This window comes from Bos grunniens, chromosome 3 (genome assembly GCF_055505025.1).
Source record: "Bos grunniens cultivar Pamir isolate PY7600 chromosome 3, Bosgru_T2T1.0, whole genome shotgun sequence".
In the NCBI taxonomy this organism is placed as follows: Eukaryota; Metazoa; Chordata; class Mammalia; order Artiodactyla; family Bovidae; genus Bos; species Bos grunniens.
In genome coordinates this window covers 18,407,605-18,425,611 of record NC_141167.1, presented here as the reverse complement: position 1 = coordinate 18,425,611, position 18,007 = coordinate 18,407,605, and the positions used below count along the sequence as shown (strand labels likewise).

General features: G+C 43.0%; 2 protein-coding genes across 13 annotated transcripts in view; one reads left to right on the top strand and one right to left on the bottom strand.

The window, feature by feature from the left end:
* LOC147375134 (olfactory receptor 2D2-like) overlaps window positions 1–18,007 on the bottom strand; it is a 132,515-nt gene that overhangs the window by 16,870 nt on the left and 97,638 nt on the right. For 2 of the 12 annotated variants that reach the window (XM_086383015.1, XM_086383052.1), the window contains exons 3-4: window positions 12,254–12,400; window positions 8,558–8,709 (exon numbers count right to left, since the gene is read on the bottom strand). The exons of 5 other annotated variants lie outside the window; for them this stretch is intronic. The gene's annotated coding sequence lies outside the window, so the exon portion shown is untranslated. Of the gene's footprint in view, window positions 1–8,557; window positions 8,728–12,253; window positions 12,401–18,007 lie in introns of those variants that run through there. 5 more of the 12 variants (XM_086383005.1, XM_086383045.1, XM_086383035.1 and 2 more) reach the window with 4 other exon arrangements.
* Window positions 9,382–12,091, top strand: LOC147375141 (olfactory receptor 2A12-like). Its single transcript, XM_086383139.1, has one exon. The coding sequence runs from the start codon at window positions 9,854–9,856 to the stop codon at window positions 10,790–10,792; it is 939 nt and encodes a 312-aa protein (XP_086239265.1). The 5' UTR covers window positions 9,382–9,853; the 3' UTR covers window positions 10,793–12,091.

The window sequence follows — 18,007 nt, the reverse complement described above, 5'->3', positions numbered from 1 at the left end:
CATATCCATACATGACCACTGGAAAAACCATAGCCTTGACTAGACGGACCTTTGTGGGCAAAGTAATGTCTCTGCTTTTGAATATGCTATCTAGGTTGGTCATAACTTTCCTTCCAAGGAGTAAGTGTCTTTTAATTTCATGGCTGCAGTCACCATCTGCAGTGATTTTGGAGCCCCCAAAAATAAAGTCTGACACTGTTTCCACTGTTTCCCCATCTATTTCCCATGAAGTGATGGGACCGGATGCCATAACTTCGTTTTCTGAATGTTAAGCTTTAAGCCAACCTTTTCACTCTCCTCTTTCACTTTCAACAAGAGGCTTTTGAGTTCCTCTTCACTTTCTGCCATAAAGGTGGTGTCATCTGCATATCTGAGGTTATTGATATTTCTCCCGGCAATCTTGATTCCAGCTTGTGTTTCTTCCAGCCCAACGTTTCTCATGATGTACTCTACATATAAGTTAAATAAGCAGGGTGACAATATACAGCCTTGACGTACTCCTTTTCTTATTTGGAACCAGTCTGTTGTTCCATGTCCAGTTCTAACTGTTGCTTCCTGACCTTCATATAGGTTTCTCAAGAGGCAGGTCAGGTGGGCTGGTATTCCCATCTCTTTCAGAATTTTCCACAGTTTATTGTGATCCACACAGTCAAAGGCTTTGGCATAGTCAATAAAGCAGAAATAGATGTTTTTCTCGAATTCTCTTGCTTTTTCCATGATCCAGCAGATGTTGGCAATTTGATCTCTGGTTCCTCTGCCTTTTCTAAAACCAGCTTGATCATCAGGAAGTTCACGGTTCACGTATTGCTGAAGCCTAGCTTGGAGAATTTTGAGGATTACTTTCCTAGCATGTGAGATGAGTGCAATGGTGCGGTCGTTTGAGCATTCTTTGGCATTGCCTTTCTTTGGGATTGCAATGAAAACTGACCTTTTCCAGTCCTGTGGCCACTGCTGAGTTTTCCAAATTTGCTGGCGTATTGAGTGCAGCGCTTTCACAGCATCATCTCTCAGGATTTGAAATAGCTCAACTGGAATTCCATCACCTCCACTAGCTTTGTTCTTAGTGATGCTTTCTAAGGTCCACTTGACTTCACATTCCAGGATATCTGGCTCTAGGTCAGTGATCACATCATTGTAATTATCTGGGTTGTGAAGATCTTTTTTGTACAGTTCTTCTGTGTATTCTTGCCACCTCTTCTTAATATCTTCTGCTTCTGTTAGGTCCATACCATTTCTGTTCTTTATCGAGCCCATCTTTTCATGAAATGTTCTCTTGGTATCTCTAATTTTCTTGAAGAGATCTCTAGTCTTTCCCATTCTGTTGTTTTCCTCTATTTCTTTACATTGATCATTGGGGAAGGCTTTCTTATCTTTTCTTGCTCTTCTTTGGAACTCTGCATTCAGAAACACTAAATAGACATTGATATAATGATACTGGTAGATTCAGAGGAGCTGGGAATAATCAAAGAGCACTTCAAAGACCAAATTAATATGGCAAAATAGTAAACATGTTTTGCTATACTCTTTTCTATAAATTCTTTCTGCATATTTCTAACACTGACTCTCTCATTATATAAATATACATAGAGAGAGAGATGCAGATAGATAGATAAACATACATGTATTTTTCTTTCATGAAATAGACATTTTTATTTTCTGGGAGTAAAAGTGATATTTAAAATGTAAAACCAGGTAGGAGTCAGTTTTACAACCTGAGTCAGACCAAATTGTTAGCCACACTGTTCTACAGATGTGTTAAAAATAATTCTAGCTTACATTTTATAGCACCAAATGCAAAAAGCCATGCCAATATTACTTGTGAACCCTTGTCAGACAGTAATGCAAGACTGTTCCTACATAATCTGTCTACTCTTTATGTCATCTTCACTCCCAACCCTTTAGACTGCAGAAAAGCATGTATGCATGTTGAATGTTTGACTATGATTATATTGAACTGATAAATAATTTTCCAGAGAGGTGAGGTGAGAACCTAGGAAAACTGCCGGGGTCCAGCCCCGGCTGATCCAGGGTATTTGAAGGAGAGATGGTGTCGGCGACCTATTCAAATATTCATAAAAGATATAAAGAGTAATAGAATGAGGATAGCTCAGTAGGAAAATTCAGGGGAGAAAAGAGGCTGAGTAGCTTGGTTTACGCGGAAAATCAATATAACCTGTGACACCAGGTTAGCTCTGACCACGGAGGCCACAGGCGCCCTCTCGAATAGCGGAAGGTGCCCCACCTTAGACACCTTCTTGAGTGCGTCTTAGAAGCCCAGGCAAATAAATGGTCGCAGAGGACCTCCGGGTTCCAGATGGAGACTCAGCTGAAAATTGAGGAGAAGAATGACATGGGGAGACCAAGCTTTGGTGAGCAAGGCCCGTAGCTTTATTTTCAACAGAGGCTTTTAAACCCTAAGGATAATAGGGGATGCAAAGTCAGCAGTCTTTGATCTTTATCAAAAACCAGGGTTTCTTTCCTGCAAATTTATCGTATACAAATGGTTTAGGTGATTTACATCATCTTCTGGCCAGAAGGCCTATTAACATTTTATGACTCTTGAAAAAGGTTTGTCAACCGTAAGACTTATTTTCTCTAAGAGTAATTATTTTAAGGTTTGGCGCCATCTTCCGAAAGTGTTAGATAAAATTGCATTCCTATAGGGCAGAGGTGTAATGGGTTTACAACAAAGGAAAGAATTTATTACCTTAAGGGTCTAAAGTTGCTTACACCAAGGCCACTACTTATTTTTTCTACATACCAACTATATTAATTAATACACATTCAAGGATACAATACAGGGGAGGTGGAAACTTGGCAGCAAGCATTGGCTCATCAATGAAATCTTTTACTAGTTTCATTTTGACAGTTTCTAACTCTCTGAGAGGTTCTAAGCTATTTGAATATCTTAAGCTTCCTGTGCCTCTCGAGGCTGGAAGACTGTAAACAATCATAGCTGAAGGAGTCCGGGTAAACTTGTCAGGCAAATTAGAGAGCTATCTGAGGGGTTTGGATTTAAACACTCCTAATTGCCCAGGAACTTTATTAATTGGAGCTGTAAGTTAACTCTTTGACAGAGAGAGCGAGATGGTGGTGGGGGACAGCCCCCAGTAAAGTCAGAGGTGAGAGCACAAAGCAATAAAGTAGGCAGACTCTGGTTTTGGGGGGTAGATGCTCGAGAATATCCAGGGGGACTCCTGAGGCTCGATCCCGCCTTTGCGTATGCCGAGCCTCCTTCCTCATGACCTTTGTCACGAGTGGAATGCCTCTCACCGGCTCCCGGCAGAAAACCAATAAATCAATGGCCTTGGACCATAAGGACATCCTTGTTATCATAGAAATTCTTTGCCTTCAGTACTCAACCAGGTCCATTAACGGTAGCAGTTGAAAAGTTTTAAACCTATGGGGACGACTGCAATATAAGAGTGGCCTCACCTTTTCTGGGTGTCTCATAGATACAGAAAGGTTCAGATTGGGCAGAAATTATGTGCTTTAATGATACCACATGAGCCCCATCAGGTCTGTCCATGATTCTGGACAACTCTGAAACATCCTGGGTCATTGAGCTGTGCCTCTCTGGCCAAGCACTTTCAGAAAGGTCCTCTTTACATCTTTGTTCCAGAGACTGTAGATGCTGGGGGTGAGGAAGGCAGAGATGACATTACAGAAAAGGGCCAGCTTCTTGTCTCTCTCTGGGTCATACCAGGACCTAGGCCTCATGTACATGATCATGACTGGCATAGAACATGGTGACCACAGTGATGTGGGAAGCACATGTGGCAAAGGATCTGACTCTCCCCTGGGATGTACAGGTGCTTAAAGTATAGGCAAAGATGCAAACATAGGATGCCAGGATGAAGGAGAGTGGGATCAAAAGCAGGATGAAACCCAAAATAAAGTCCAACTGGTCATTGAGGGATGTGTCTGCACAAGTCAACCTCAGGTCTTTAAGCACTAGCTCCCTGGACGCCCTGCTTGGCCCCTGCAATAAACTCTGCACTTTCCTTTATCACAGCCCAGTGTCAGGAGATTGGCGTTACTGCTCAGGTGAGCAGACCCAAGTTTGGTATGGCAATAGAATTTCTTCCTTAAAGCTCTGGTAGAATTCACAAGTAAAGCCATCTAGGTCTAGAGTTTTCTCTGTGAAAAAATTTTACTCAACATTCCATTTAAAAAATAGATATATGGCTATTTGGGTTTCTTATGTATTTTCCAATGAGTTTTGATAGTTAATATTTTTCAATGAATTTGTTCATTTTTTTAAGATATATATTTTTTGGAATTAAGTTCTTCATACTATTCTCTTATTAATCTTAGCTTCCCTCATCCTCTGGTGTTTCCTCATATGCATGCACTGATCAGCCCTCATCTGAAGACTGGAGAGGGGCCTTATGTGGATTCCTGGGCTTGCTCTCTGTGAGGCTTTCCTCTCTAGTCCTCTGCTCTGAATTCTAGCCACCTTGACCTCTGTCTTAGTCAATTCAAGCTACTATAATAAAATACCACAGACTTGGTGGTTTAAATAACAAGCATTTATTTTTTGCAGTTCTGGAAGCTGCAGGTTGGAGATCAAGGTAAAATGTTTATCACATATTAAGTTTTTAAAAGGTAGAATACTTGATTCATTAGGATTTGCCTGCACAACCCAGAAAACCCATCTAACAGTTGTTCAGATATACAAGAATTCATTTTTTCACTAAAGAAAAAACCTTAAATGGTAAATGCATCATGTATTAGCTCATAGATGGATGATGTTGATGAGAGGACCCCTGTGATTCTCTGAGCTCTTTCCTCAGGATCTCAAGACAGGTGCCCATTTCCACTTATGGCATCTCATTCATGGTGATAGAAAGGAGGTTTGAGGGAAGAGGTTTGTATCATAGTCACTTATTCCCTTTTTGTAGGAAAATAAATATTTCACTAACATTCCTCAGCTGAATTCCTCTGGAGTCTTGCTAGAAAGGACCAGGTTACGTCGCTGCCCTCACTGAGAGGAATTCTGGGAAAGGGGGAAATGGAACCACAATGTCTGGGCTTGGTCCAGGATGTATTCACTGCACCTAACAAGGGTTGTCAGCGAGAGGATGATTCTCTCAGCAAAGAAGGAGATGGATAGTCATTCAACTAGCGTCTGCCATGATAAAATGTATGTAAAGCATGATATCACTGAGGTGAGAAAAAAATCCACTTTCATTTAAGGATAGGAAAAATTTTGAGAAATATCCACAAGTCATAACTAAAATTTTCTTTGTCATGTGGAAGGAACTAGAAGGTAATTATGTTCTCTTTTCTACCTTCCTGGGTCTGTGAACTTTCCTCGATGAACACGATCACTGTTGTAACTCAGAAACAAGGGAAGACTCTCTCAGGAGTTATCCTGGGTGTGAAGGAATCCATGGGGGAAGGACCTTCAGACTGAGAATCAGAATTTTCGATTTCCCATTCAGCCTCCACCACCTTGCAGCTCAGGTAGAGTCTGGAGAAACAACTCAGGACCCTGGAAATTCTGCAGTCCAACTTAGGGGGAGGGGTGTTAGTAAAGCCTAGGGAAGGGCTGCAGGTGAGAGACTTGGGTGGTCCTGACTTGTCATCCCCACCGCCCACATCAAGCAGAGAGTGCTTGAGGCCGTTTACAATCAAGCAGACCTAGATTGGGATCTCAGCCATTTGACCTTGGAGATGGCATTGCATGGCTCTGAACTTTGGTGTCCTCATCTTGAAAGTGGAAATAATATGCTTCCTGTACAGAGTAGTTGGAGGACTAAATGGAATGATGCCTCTGAAGTGCTGGGCACACAGAAGGTGTACAGTAAATGTTGGTTCCTTTCCCGTCCTCCTTGTCTAGCCCCAGGAGTACATGTATCCGACGGAAGCCCCCAAAGAGCTTGCTGCCTTCAAAAGTTGCTGCTCTTGAGTTTAGAGTGAGAGTCAGCCACTTTCCACTGTACGTGTGACTCTGTCCTTCCCACCCTAGAGGCTGTGAGGCTCCCCGCCTCTGGTCTGACTTGTGATGGATCATGACAGTGGGTTCAGTGCTGGTTAGGAGCAGAGCCTGGTGGTCTGACAAGAATCCCAGCTCCTCACAGCCTACTTAGTGCTCCAAGTTTCCTTTTCTGTACCTGTAAAATGAGGGTAATAATACTGCATGAATTTAGGATACATCAAATGTCTGGCCCATAATCACTGCTCGACACAAAGAAACCCAATGAGAAGTATTGTTATGCTACAGGGAACACAGCTCCATTTCAAAGAGAGGAAGCTAAATGACTTGGCCAGGTCACAGTGACCGGATCGCTCTGATGACAAATCCCTGTGCATCTGATGTTTCCCCAGAGGTTGTTCCTGGGAGCCCTTAGCCACTGAGCAGAAGGGTGGGGCCATCCCTGTGATGCCAGCCAGAAGTCTCTTGGGGCTGCTGCCTGGCATTAGATGCAAGAGATGGGAGTATGGATCAGCTTAAGCAGAAAGGGCGGAATCAGGGCATGAGAGCTTATCAAGGGGAAGAGGATGACCCAGACAGCCCCACTTACCCTCATAAGCAGAGGTGAGACAGGTAAGCCTATGGCATTGAAATGCAGACGGGACTCAGGAGAACAAGGGAGAGGTGGGAGAGTGCAGGGGCAGAGTCTGAGGCAGAGGGGTGCTTCAGAGAGCACATCACTGGGGTCATAATGGACCATTACTTAGCTTTAGCTCAGAATGAGAAAGTATTTTATGAAGGGTAGATTCAAGGCTACATAAGCTTCCTTGAGAGGTAATGAGCCTGATGTCCTTGGAAGAATGTGAACAGGAGCTGGAGCATCTGTTGCCAGGTAGGCTACAGAGAAGATGTGTGCCCTGCTAGGGGCTGGATTCTCCAAGACTGCCTCCAGTCCCAAGTTCTGATGAATCTCTGAAGTTGCCCAGAATAGATCTGTGGGGTGTCACTGAGGACTCAGGGAGAGACCTGCAACATGGAACACAACAAAGCAAGATGCTCTGGACTGCTTGCTCTGGACCTGGGCCCGAAAATATTCTGAGCTCAGCATCAGCCACTGTAGACTCAGGCCCCTCCCAGACACAGACCTGAGAAGGACTGGGTGAGCCCTATTTGACAGGGAGGGGAAGACCAGGGCTGTGTCAGGGTCATACTCTGAAGGCAGCATCTGCCTGCAGTTTATGGGGAGGCTGAAAGTTTCTGGCATTTGTGCAAAGTGTGCCCTGGCAAAAGTGGGTGGATGAAGGTGGCAGCTGCCCCAGGCCGCCTCCAGAGGCTCCTGAGAGCCAACACTGCTCCCTGGGGGTAGGCTCCAGGGGCTCTCTGGCCCATGGTTCTGTTTTCAGTTTTCAACCTTTTTCAGTCTAGTGGTACTGCCCAGCTCTTTTCCTTCTTCCCACACTGAGAGATTCAGAGCACTTGGGGCCAACTCTCTCAATCTTCCTCCTTCAACCACCTTATGCCCTGATTTCTCCTGGGTGACTTGTGACCTCTAGACACAGGTAATCTTCTCTGCATCTCTGAGGAACGGGAACAAAAAGTGTAGGGAGAGAAAGAATGTCTATATTCTTTCTTTTCTGTTTTTACACTGGCTTCTCCACATCTCCCTGTATGTAGATCATTCAATAAGCACTTACCAGATCTTACCATCTGTCAGGCTCTGCATTAAGTAATGAAGTTACTATGGGAAAAAAATAAAATTATGCACAGTGAAGTCAAACTGCTTATGGGGGATATGTCTGACTTGCAGAATTTCCAAGTTTTCTTTGGCTTGCCTTAAGTTAAGACAGAACCCAAAGAGCTGGCCAGCTGACATCCTGGAGTTCTGGGTCCTCATCTCTGCGACAAAACCCCACTGTGACTTGGAATGCATCTCCTTTCCATGTCTCCTCCTTGTGCCTGGCATCTCAGGCCACTGTGGTGCCCTGTTTCAGTCCTTGCAGCAGCTGGAGATCTCTTTAAAATGTCTGATCTACCTTGGAGTCTGGTGAACAAAACTGAGCCTTGCTTTAAGGAGTAAAGCCAGGGTATTTGTCTACCTCTCTTAGACTTTTCCCTGTAGGCAAGGGAGTCACCAAAAGGTTAAAGGGGGGCCCAGTCAGATTTTTGTTTTAGAACAGGTACTCTGAAGGCCGGGGCAGAGAAAATGGGCTGAAACCAGACTCTTAATAGCAAACACATTCATTGACTGTATGTGAAAACTGAAAACTTAGAAATGGCAGCAAGCACATTTGCCAACTCTTGGCGCCAAGAGAGAATATTCTCATATCTTTGGAATTCCTCTAAGGAAGAATGTTGCTTGTAAGATAGATATTTTTATTCCCATTTTACAGTTGATGTAACTGAGGCCTAGGAAGCAAACAACCCAAGTTCACATAACAAGTAAAGCCAGAATCAAGATTCAAATAGAACCTACTGTCTCTAAATCTTTTGCCCTTTCCACACTACTCTGTGGTTTCTCTTCTTTGAAACCACCTACCCCAAATACATAATACTTTATATGGAAACTGAGGCCAACTTGTCGGTACAATGTGACCTACAAAGTCTCTATCGTGCAAGGGATTTAGTAAGAATAATTACCTGCCAGCTACTGGATAATGTCTGTGAAGGTCTTAGAAAAGAGCCTAGCATATGGGAGGTTCCAACTGTGTGCAGTCCTTTAGCCGAAGTCAAGAAGCCATCCACTGTGGTGCATGTAGACACAGGTTCTTGTGAAGACTCATTCAGGGTATCTGAAGGAAAACAAGCAGCTTGGAGAACAAATAGGTTGAGTCAAATAAAATTGTTCCAGGAGAAGGAATAACACTGACAGCATCTAGACTGCTTCACTCCCTGAGCACTGGCAATACACACGACACCTCTTCAGTGATGCTGGCTTCTTCCTGTTCTCCATGAAGAAATGAAGGTTCAGGAAGGTTAAGTTGGGGAAGAGCTAAGAGTCAGTAAGAAGCTAAAGGACGGAATGAAATGCTGGCTTTTGTGGGGAGAAGAAACAGAAGGTAGGCCTCTAGGGGAGTGAAAGTTGATTGTGAGCATCAGATATGGTGAAGTCGTTCTCAAGATGTTTGCTTGCATAGCTTGGACCTGAATCCCAGTCCCTGTATATGGAGAACCATCCAGAAATGCAATTTACATTTATTACGTATCTATCACATTAGGTCCTCTGTGTGATGATTTCATGCCAAAATATCATTCAATCTTTGCAGCAAATTTGTAACAAAGAGATAATTACTCTCATTTTGTACTCAAGGAAGTGGCCTCAAAGGGTTAGAGGGCGGGGTAAAGGGCTTACTCAAGGTCATTCACTGAATAAACCTTAAAACCGGGACTTAGAACCCAGTGCGCCTTCTAACACACCATGACTTGTGATGGAGTAGGTGATGGTCAGAGAGCTGTCCTTGCTGGGAGCAATCTGAGGGTGTAACTAAAGTGGAAAAATAAATTGATGTCCTCAACAAGACCAAGTAGTTTTTCTCACTGTAATTTGCCAAATTGCATAATCTGTATGACAATGTTTATCTCTAAACACCTGGCTGCCTTACTAAGGAGAAGGGGATGCTAAGAGGAGGTAGAGATCCCCTGCCCAGTGCTTTCACTTCATAGCTGAGTAAAGTGAGGCTGAGATGAGCAACTGCTGGTGGGCCAGAGGCAGAGCCAGGCCAGATGTGGAAGCCCTTTCCTCTTCATAAATTTCCTGCGAGTGGTGGCAGTGGACAAGGGGAGGTAAAACAACCTGTCGTGGGGATCACGATGTTTCATTATAACTGGACACTGACCACTACCCCAACCCCATCAGCAACCCTTATCCGGGTACGTAGTTCAGCTAATCTTCTGTCTAAATTGGTGTCTTTCTTTTTCATTCAGAAGTAGAACACAATGCAAGAGACTAATCAGTCTTCTGTGACTGAATTCATCCTTCTGGGTTTCTCCTTCAGCCCCAAAACCACTCCTCTATTTTTCTCAGCCTTCCTGACAACCTACCTGTTGATCATTCTGGGCAATGGTTTAATCATCATCCTCATCTCCCTGGACTCGCACCTCCACACACCCATGTACTTCTTCATTGTCACACTTTCCACGTTAGATCTGGGCTATGCCACCACAACTATGCCCCAGATGTTGGCACATCTGGCAAGCCAGAAGAAGACCATCTCTTTTGCCAGCTGTGTGGCCCAAATGTACATTTTCTTGGTGTTAGGTGTTACTGAGTCCTGGCTCTTTGCCATCATGTCTATAGACAGGTATGTGGCCATCTGCCACCCACTCAGGTACAAGGTCATCATGAGTCCATGGCTGTGTAGGGTAATGGTCTTGTTCTGTGGACTCTGGGGTGTCGTCTCAGCTCTTGTCTACACTGTTTTTGCCATGCGTCTGCCCTACTGTGGTCCCAACAAAATCAACCACTTCTTTTGTGAAGTCCCTGCTGTCTTGAAGCTGGCTTGTGCAGACACCTCAGTCAATGACCAGGTAGACTTCATTCTTGGTTTTAGTGTCATCCTGGTTCCACTTTCTCTCATCCTCGTCATTTACATCAATATCTTCATTGCCATCTTAAGGATTCGTTCAGCCCAGGGGTGGCTGAAGGCCTTCTCCACCTGTGCCTCCCACATCACTGTGGTCACCGTGTTCTGTGTGCCAGCCATGGTCATGTACATGAAGCCTGGCTCAGAGGCCTCCCCAGAAGAGGACAAGAAGCTGGCCCTGTTCTACAATGTCATCTCTGCCTTCCTCAACCCCATCATCTACAGCCTCCGGAACAAAGATGTGAAGAGGGCTTTCCTCAAGGTGATGGGCTGGCGCAGAGCCCCAGAATGAGGCTGTGAAAGAGGTGCTGGGGGGTCAGAGGAACAAGACTCATGATACACAGTCAATGCCTTAAACACTCATTCATATGACCCAGCAGCACCACTACACCATCCCCATGCCCAGCCAGGAGTCTCAGCTTCATTCAGGCCCTTGGGGAGCAGACCTACCACAAAATCTCTTCCAAGCATATCAGTCTTTTATTTTCATCTTGTTCTAGTCTCGGTGATTTACAAAAGAAGGGTCTCTGAGACACTAAAATCTTTGATTGAGACAGAGGAATGAGCATTGGGGAATGACCTGTGGCTGAATCTTGAGAAAGGTACATGCCCTTTGGAAACTGCACTCGTGGTATTAGGTCAGATGGAGAGAAGGGTGAGGACACTGACATCGCAGGATTCCTGGCCAAGGGAGGAGACAGGGTGAATGAGGCCGTGTACAATCTGGCCCCCGTGGCCTCCCCAGGCTCATCTCACTCTGGTCACTCTGCTCCTCTTTCTCTCACTCCAAGTAAGCTGGATTTCTGTCTTTGCCTTGGAGGTGCAAAGACATGCTCTTTCCCATTCATTTCAGGGTTTCTACATAAGCTATTCCTTCTCTTCTCACCCTTAACCTCACCCCTTTATGCCATTGATGTCCTGTTCATCTGCCAGGTCTTGGCTTAAACTGCAGCTGCTCAAAGAAGCCTTTCCTTGAGCTCCCAGAGTGAGTTAGCCTTCCAAAGCATGCAGTACCTCTCATAATAATAAAGGCACATGATTCTGAGTTCTCTATTAGACAGCAAATTAGTAAATCCACAAGGCAGGATCATTATTGTCTAGTTGAGTGCTGTATCCCTAGAATCTAGCCCATGCCACTTATCTACTAGCCTTCAATGGATATTTTATGAGTGAAGGAGTAACAGTCCACCCAAACAGTCGGAGAGGGAAGATGAAGTCAGTGAATGGAAAAGTTGATGGATTCAGACTAGCAAAATGTAAGAAATAGTGGCAGATGCAAAAAGTGTGTGTGCATACTCAGTCATGTCAGACTCTTTGTGACCCCATAGACTGTAGCCTGCCAGGCTCCTCTGTTCATGGAATTCTCCAGATAAGAATGGGGAGGAGATAAAAAGGATTATATCTTGTTCAGCTATCATCACATAGAAGAAATGTTTTGCTTTTGTTATTAATAAATATGAATTGAATCATTTTCATCATCAAACTAGCAAGGATTAGGAAAATGATGATGCCCAGTGCTGGGAAGTGTGCAGGAAGACTTACACTCACGTTTGTTACTGAAAAGAATATTATTGGCTCTACCTTTTCAGAGCAGTGCCTTCTACAGAGTAGGCACTCAATATATCTGTTAAATAAGGAATTATGTCTGTATTTATTAAATACTTATGTGCCAATAAAGTTTTAAGGATTTTATATATGTTCATTTATGAAATAAAAATATCATATGACAAGCATATAACAATCTGTATCATACCTTCACAATGTTGTTATAAACAGGTCCAGAAATTTCACTTCTAGGAATTTGTCCTAATGTTACAGAGTCCCAGCTTGCTGACTGAGGAGATGGTAGATTGATGTCTCTAAAGAAGCATCTTATCTATCGAAGTCTGGATGCCAGGTTCTTTTGTATCAGAGATGGGGGGAGGTGAGGAAACAATGTAAAAACACCATTTAATCTTGCAAGAATCTCCCAGAATGGCAAGTCTCAGGCAGGGAATGTGTTAATTTCTTCCTTCCTGACATCTACACAAGTACAGAGTTCTGAACAGATGCACTTTAACAGTCAGGTAGAGGGGCAAGTCCCTTGGACAGCAAGGAGATCCAACCAGTCCATCCTAGAAGAAATCAGTCCTGAATATTCATTGGAAGGACTGATGCTGAAGCTGAAACTCCAATACTTTGGCCACCTGATGTGAAGAGCTGACTCATTTGAAAAGACCCTGATGCTGGGAAAGATTGAAGGCAGGAGGAGAGTGGGACGACAGAGGATGAGATGGTTGGATGGCATCACCGACTCAATGGACATGAGTTTGAGTAAACTCTGGGAGCTGGTGATGGACAGGGAAGCCTAGCATGCTGCAGTCCATGGAGTCACAGAGTCGAACTCTGACTGAGTGAGTGAACTGAGTGAGGGGGCAAGATTCTGAGGCAGGCCATTATGTATGATTATAATAACAAAAGCAATGAAAAGCAAGTCAAAGTGACAGTTCCAACAGGGAGTCAGAACTGGCTTTTCCTGGCAATACTAAGAACAAAATCAGAAACACGGACCAAATTTTATGTTCAAATATGTTCATCAAAGAACTATTGGAGGACTTCCCTGGTGTTTCAGTGGTTAAGGATCTGCCTTCCAGTATAGGGGACATGGGTTTGATCCCTGGTCCAACTAAGATTCCACACGTGCATGCCAAGTCGCTTCAGTTGTGTCAGACTCTTTGTGACCCCATAGATTAGCCCTCCAGGCTCTTCTGTCTATAGGGTTCTCCAGGCAAGAGTACTGGAGTGGGTTGCTGTGCCCTCCTCAAGGGAATCTTCCCGACTCAGGGATGGAACCCCAGCCTCTCATGTCTCCTGCAGGCAAATTCTTCACCACTAGCGCCACCTGGGAAGCCCAAGATCCCACGTGCTGTGGGGCAAAAGAGCCCACGTGCCTCAACTAGAGAGAAATCATGCTCCACAATGAAAGGTCCCACATGCCATAACGAAAATCCTGCATACCACAGCTAAGACTCAAAGAAGTCAAAAATAAAATAAATAGTAGAATAAATATTTTAAAAAATGACTGGAAACAGCTGCAAATATGATACATCAACTTTATGAAACAGTATGCAACTAATATTATCTATCATATTTAAAGCATTATTCAATTACAGTGAAAAGTATATATAACATTAGGTGGAAAAATTCAAAATGTAAATTTGTATGTATAAAGTTAATCCAATTTTTATAAAAATGCATACATTCATTTTTAAAAGCCTGAAAGGATATACATTAACATGTTAACATTGGCTCTCTCTGGGTAGTAAGATACCAAGTGATTTTTATTTTGGGTCATATTTTTCTCTACTTTCTAAAATTTCTACAATCAGCACAGATTGTCTTTATAGCAGAAAGAAATAAAGATGACTTGAAAAATATCTGTTATCAGAGAAAAGAAGGTGAGCCATGATGTTGGCATCATTTATTCATTCATCAAACAGTAATTGATGCTTACTGGAATTGCATGTCAGGCATAATGCTAGGTTCTGTGGATGCAGGCATAAATAATGCAAGTCCCAATCTAATGGGGGAGAGACACATACCAAGACAAGGATGTTATAAGGTGCTGCTGGAAACATATTCAAAACTCTGAAAGAGTGTCAAGGAGGTGGTCCAGGCTCTAAAGACAGAGTTAAAGTTCTGCTGGGTTTTCAAAGCATGAGTAGAAGTTTGATAATTGGATTAAAGGGCAGGGAGCAGAGGTTGAAGTGTTCTGGAAGAGGAAATAGGATGCTGAAAGCCTAGAGACACAGAGGTTTTGGAGAATGGGCAGAGTGGCTGGAATGTAGGCCCAGGCAGGGGAGAGTAGATGTGACAGACAGGGCCTGGAACATTGTGTTGAAAAAATTAGATTTTTTTCTCTAGACAAGCACTTTTCAAGGATGTTACCTGAAACTCTGGTCCTGAGAAACATTTTGTGACAAAAAGATTTCTTGTCCAAATAGACTTAGAAACATTGTTCTATTCATGCTTCATGCAATAGTAGAGAGTCTTGAGAATTCCGAGATTGTCTTTAGAGCCTGGACCACTTCCTTGCCACTCCTTCAGAGTTTTGAATGTGTTCCCAGCGGCACCTTATAACATCCTTGTCTAAGTATGTGTCTCTCCCCTACTAGACTGAGACTTGCATGATTTATGCCTGCATCCACAGAACCTAGCATTAAGCCTGACATGCAATGCCAGTAAGCATCAATTAATGTTTGATGAATGAGTAAATAGGAAGCAAATAGGTAAATGAGCAATGAAAAACAAGGAAAATACACACTGACTCTATTTAACATAATATTTATCAAGGTTGAGTCATAAAACCCTTGCTTTTGGGAACATTTATTAGTTAATGAAACTTTGTTGTTGTTTAGTTGCTCAGTCATGTCCGACTCTTTGTGACCCCATCGACTGCATCACACCCGGCTTCCCTGTCCTTCACTATCTCCCAGAGTTTGCTCAGATTCATGTCCATTGAGTCAATGATGCCATCCAGCCATCTCACCCTCTGCCATCCCCTTCTCTTCTTGCCTCCAATCTTTCTCAGCATCAGGATCTTTTCCAATGAGTCAGTTCTTTGCATCAGATGGTCAATGTATTGGAGTTTCAGCTACAGCATCAGTCCTTCCCATGAATATTCAGGGTTGATTTCCTTTAGGATGAACTGGTTTGATCTCCTTGCTGTCCAAGGGACTCTCAAGAGTTTTCCACAGTTCAATGTATATGCAGAGTACATTGTGCAAAATGCCAGCCTGGGTGCATCACAATCTGGAATCAAGATTGCTGGGAGAAATATTAACAACCTCAGATTTGCAGATGATACCACTCTAATGGTAGAAAGTGGAGAGGAACTAAAGAACCTCTTGATGAGGGTGAAAGAAGAGAGTGAAAAAGTTGGCTTAAAGCTAAATATTAAAAAAACTAAGATCATGGCATCCAATCCCATCACTTCACACCAAAAAGATGGGGGAAAAGACCAGCATAGCAGCTAAAACTTGGGTCCTGGTATTAACTGCTTAGCTGTACTCATCTAGCATGCCCCCACATGGAGGTCTGAGTAAAGGGACAAAACTTCACACTGCTTCTGTAGTTCTAGTTCCCCCCAAATCTTAGGATTCCTTGGGGCATGTTCAGCCCTTCTATCTCTAGTCTGATGACTCCCTCCTTACTGAACCTTCCCCTGAGGAATGGTATCCCTTAGGATTAGAAGCCTCCTAAGGTGACATCAGGATCTATTTGGCTGCATCCTTAGGGACTCTGATCCCCAATACCCATGGGCCTCATTAATACACCAGCTAGGTATTTCCCAGGGAGCTGCTGAGATGTGGCAACTTCTGGAGAGTAGCTACAACAGGATTCTCTTATACCCAAGGCAGTTGTGGGACATGGGTGTGGAGGAAGGGTGTGTATTGGACTTGGGATAAGGTGAGAGTGAAAAGACAGGTAAGGGGCATGAAAGACAAAGCCAGAATCCTGGGAAGGGTTCTCCCACCAGATCGCTGTCAGCAATAGTCCTAACAGAGCATCACCTGTAGATGGTGCAGAAGCAGCAGAGCCCAGTGAAGAGTGGCCTTTGGAGAAAGATCTGGGTTGTGCCCTTTAATACTGTGCAACATCAGAAAAGCTATCCTGTTTCCCAATTTCCTTTTTTCTAAAAATTCATAATTTTTGAGAAAAACTTGTTGTGGGATAAAATAGTAATAATAATAGTAACTACTGGCTTTAGAGCAATACTCTGCAGCCATAGTGTTAAGCAACTTTACATGTGCTGTTTCAATTAACCATCAGGACAATCCTTTGAGATTAGTACTATCATCATCACAGGTTTCTAGGAGAGGATGTAGACACACACAAGAGGTAACTCTCCCAAGGTCACTCTACTAATGAGCGATGGAGTCAGTACTCAGACCCAAGTCTGATTCTAGTGCCATGTGTGCTGTGTCCAGTTATTCAGTCGTGTCCGACTCTGGGACCTCATAGACTGTGGTGCCATACTCTTAATCGTTTTCTTATCCTGGGTGTAAACTAATTGGTCCACAATGAGCTCTTAGTGAAATGGGTTCTGTCTCTGGTTCATCCCCTATCTAATGACATGTCTAGTTGCCCAGACTAAGCCTGAAAGAGAAGCACATTTGAAGAAGATAATACAAGGACTGCCTGTGTGTTCTTAATTTCATTTTTTCTGTTTTCAAACTTTATTTCAGTTACCAACTTGCTGAGAAGAGGATTTTAGTTATTCTGGACATGGATAACCCAGGTAGACATCACCAAGAAGATCTGGGTAGTAATTTTGAAAGAGAAAGTGATGGGGAAACCATTGGACTGGGAGTCCAGTCTTGCAACAAACTCACTCTTATGCCATTGGCATAACTTCTTAAAGTCATTAATTTGACATTCATTAGCAACGACTCATACCTTGTGCTAAGAATTGGAGATAGAAAGGTAAGATATGGTTTTTCATCCTCAAGGAATTCCACAAACTTGTGTGTGTGTGTGTGAGCATGGGGAATAATAAAAGTACATTAAAGGTGTTATCAGAGCCCAGAGGAAGAAGTTATGAGGGGAATCACAGAATACTTCCATGATTAGGGTTTTTACCAAGAGATGAAAGCAGAGGAGGGCATTTCATCTGGAGGATGATTTAACATTAGCAGTAATAATAACTGACACATTGCTATAGTATTACATACACTTAAAGGTATGGGGAGGGAGGAGGGAGGAGGGTTCGGGATGGGGAACACATGTATACCTGTGGTGGATTCATTTTGATATTTGGCAAAACTAATACAATTATGTAAAGTTTAAAAATAAAATAAAATTTAAAAAAATATATCATTTAATCTTCACAAAAACCTTCAAGTTATATGTTATTCTCCCAGTCTTAGAGATGATGAAATAGGGTTTGAGATTAATGGCTTTCTCTGGGTTGTGCTGTTGGTAAGTGGCAAAGCGAAACTCAAACCAAATTTGACCCCAGAGCCTCTACTCTCTCCTTAGAACATACTGCCTCATGAGAAATAGATTTGTGAAAGGACCTGGAATATTTGGAGGGTCATGAATGAGCTGGTTTGCTTTCAGCTAGAGTCAGCAGACCTTTCTTGTAGGGGACCAGATCATGAATATTTTAAGCTTTGTGGGACATATATGATCTCTATTAGAGTTTCTCAACTCTTGTTGTAAGGCAAAACAGCCACAGACATAAATGAATATTTTTTCAACCATATTAAAAGCAAAAACCATTCCATTCCTAGATAGCAAGCCATATAAAGCACACAAGGTGAGTAGGTAAGTAATCAAGTTACTTACCAGGTTAGGTAAGAATTAAGTTCCAAAGTTACCTACCAGGTAGGTAAGAATCAAGTTCTTACCAGGTAGGTAAGATGAGTAGGTAAGTAATCAAGTTACCTACTAGATAGATAAGAATCAAGTTCCAAAGAGCTTTGAAAACCAAGCTAAGGAAATTAGACATTAGCTCATAAATAAT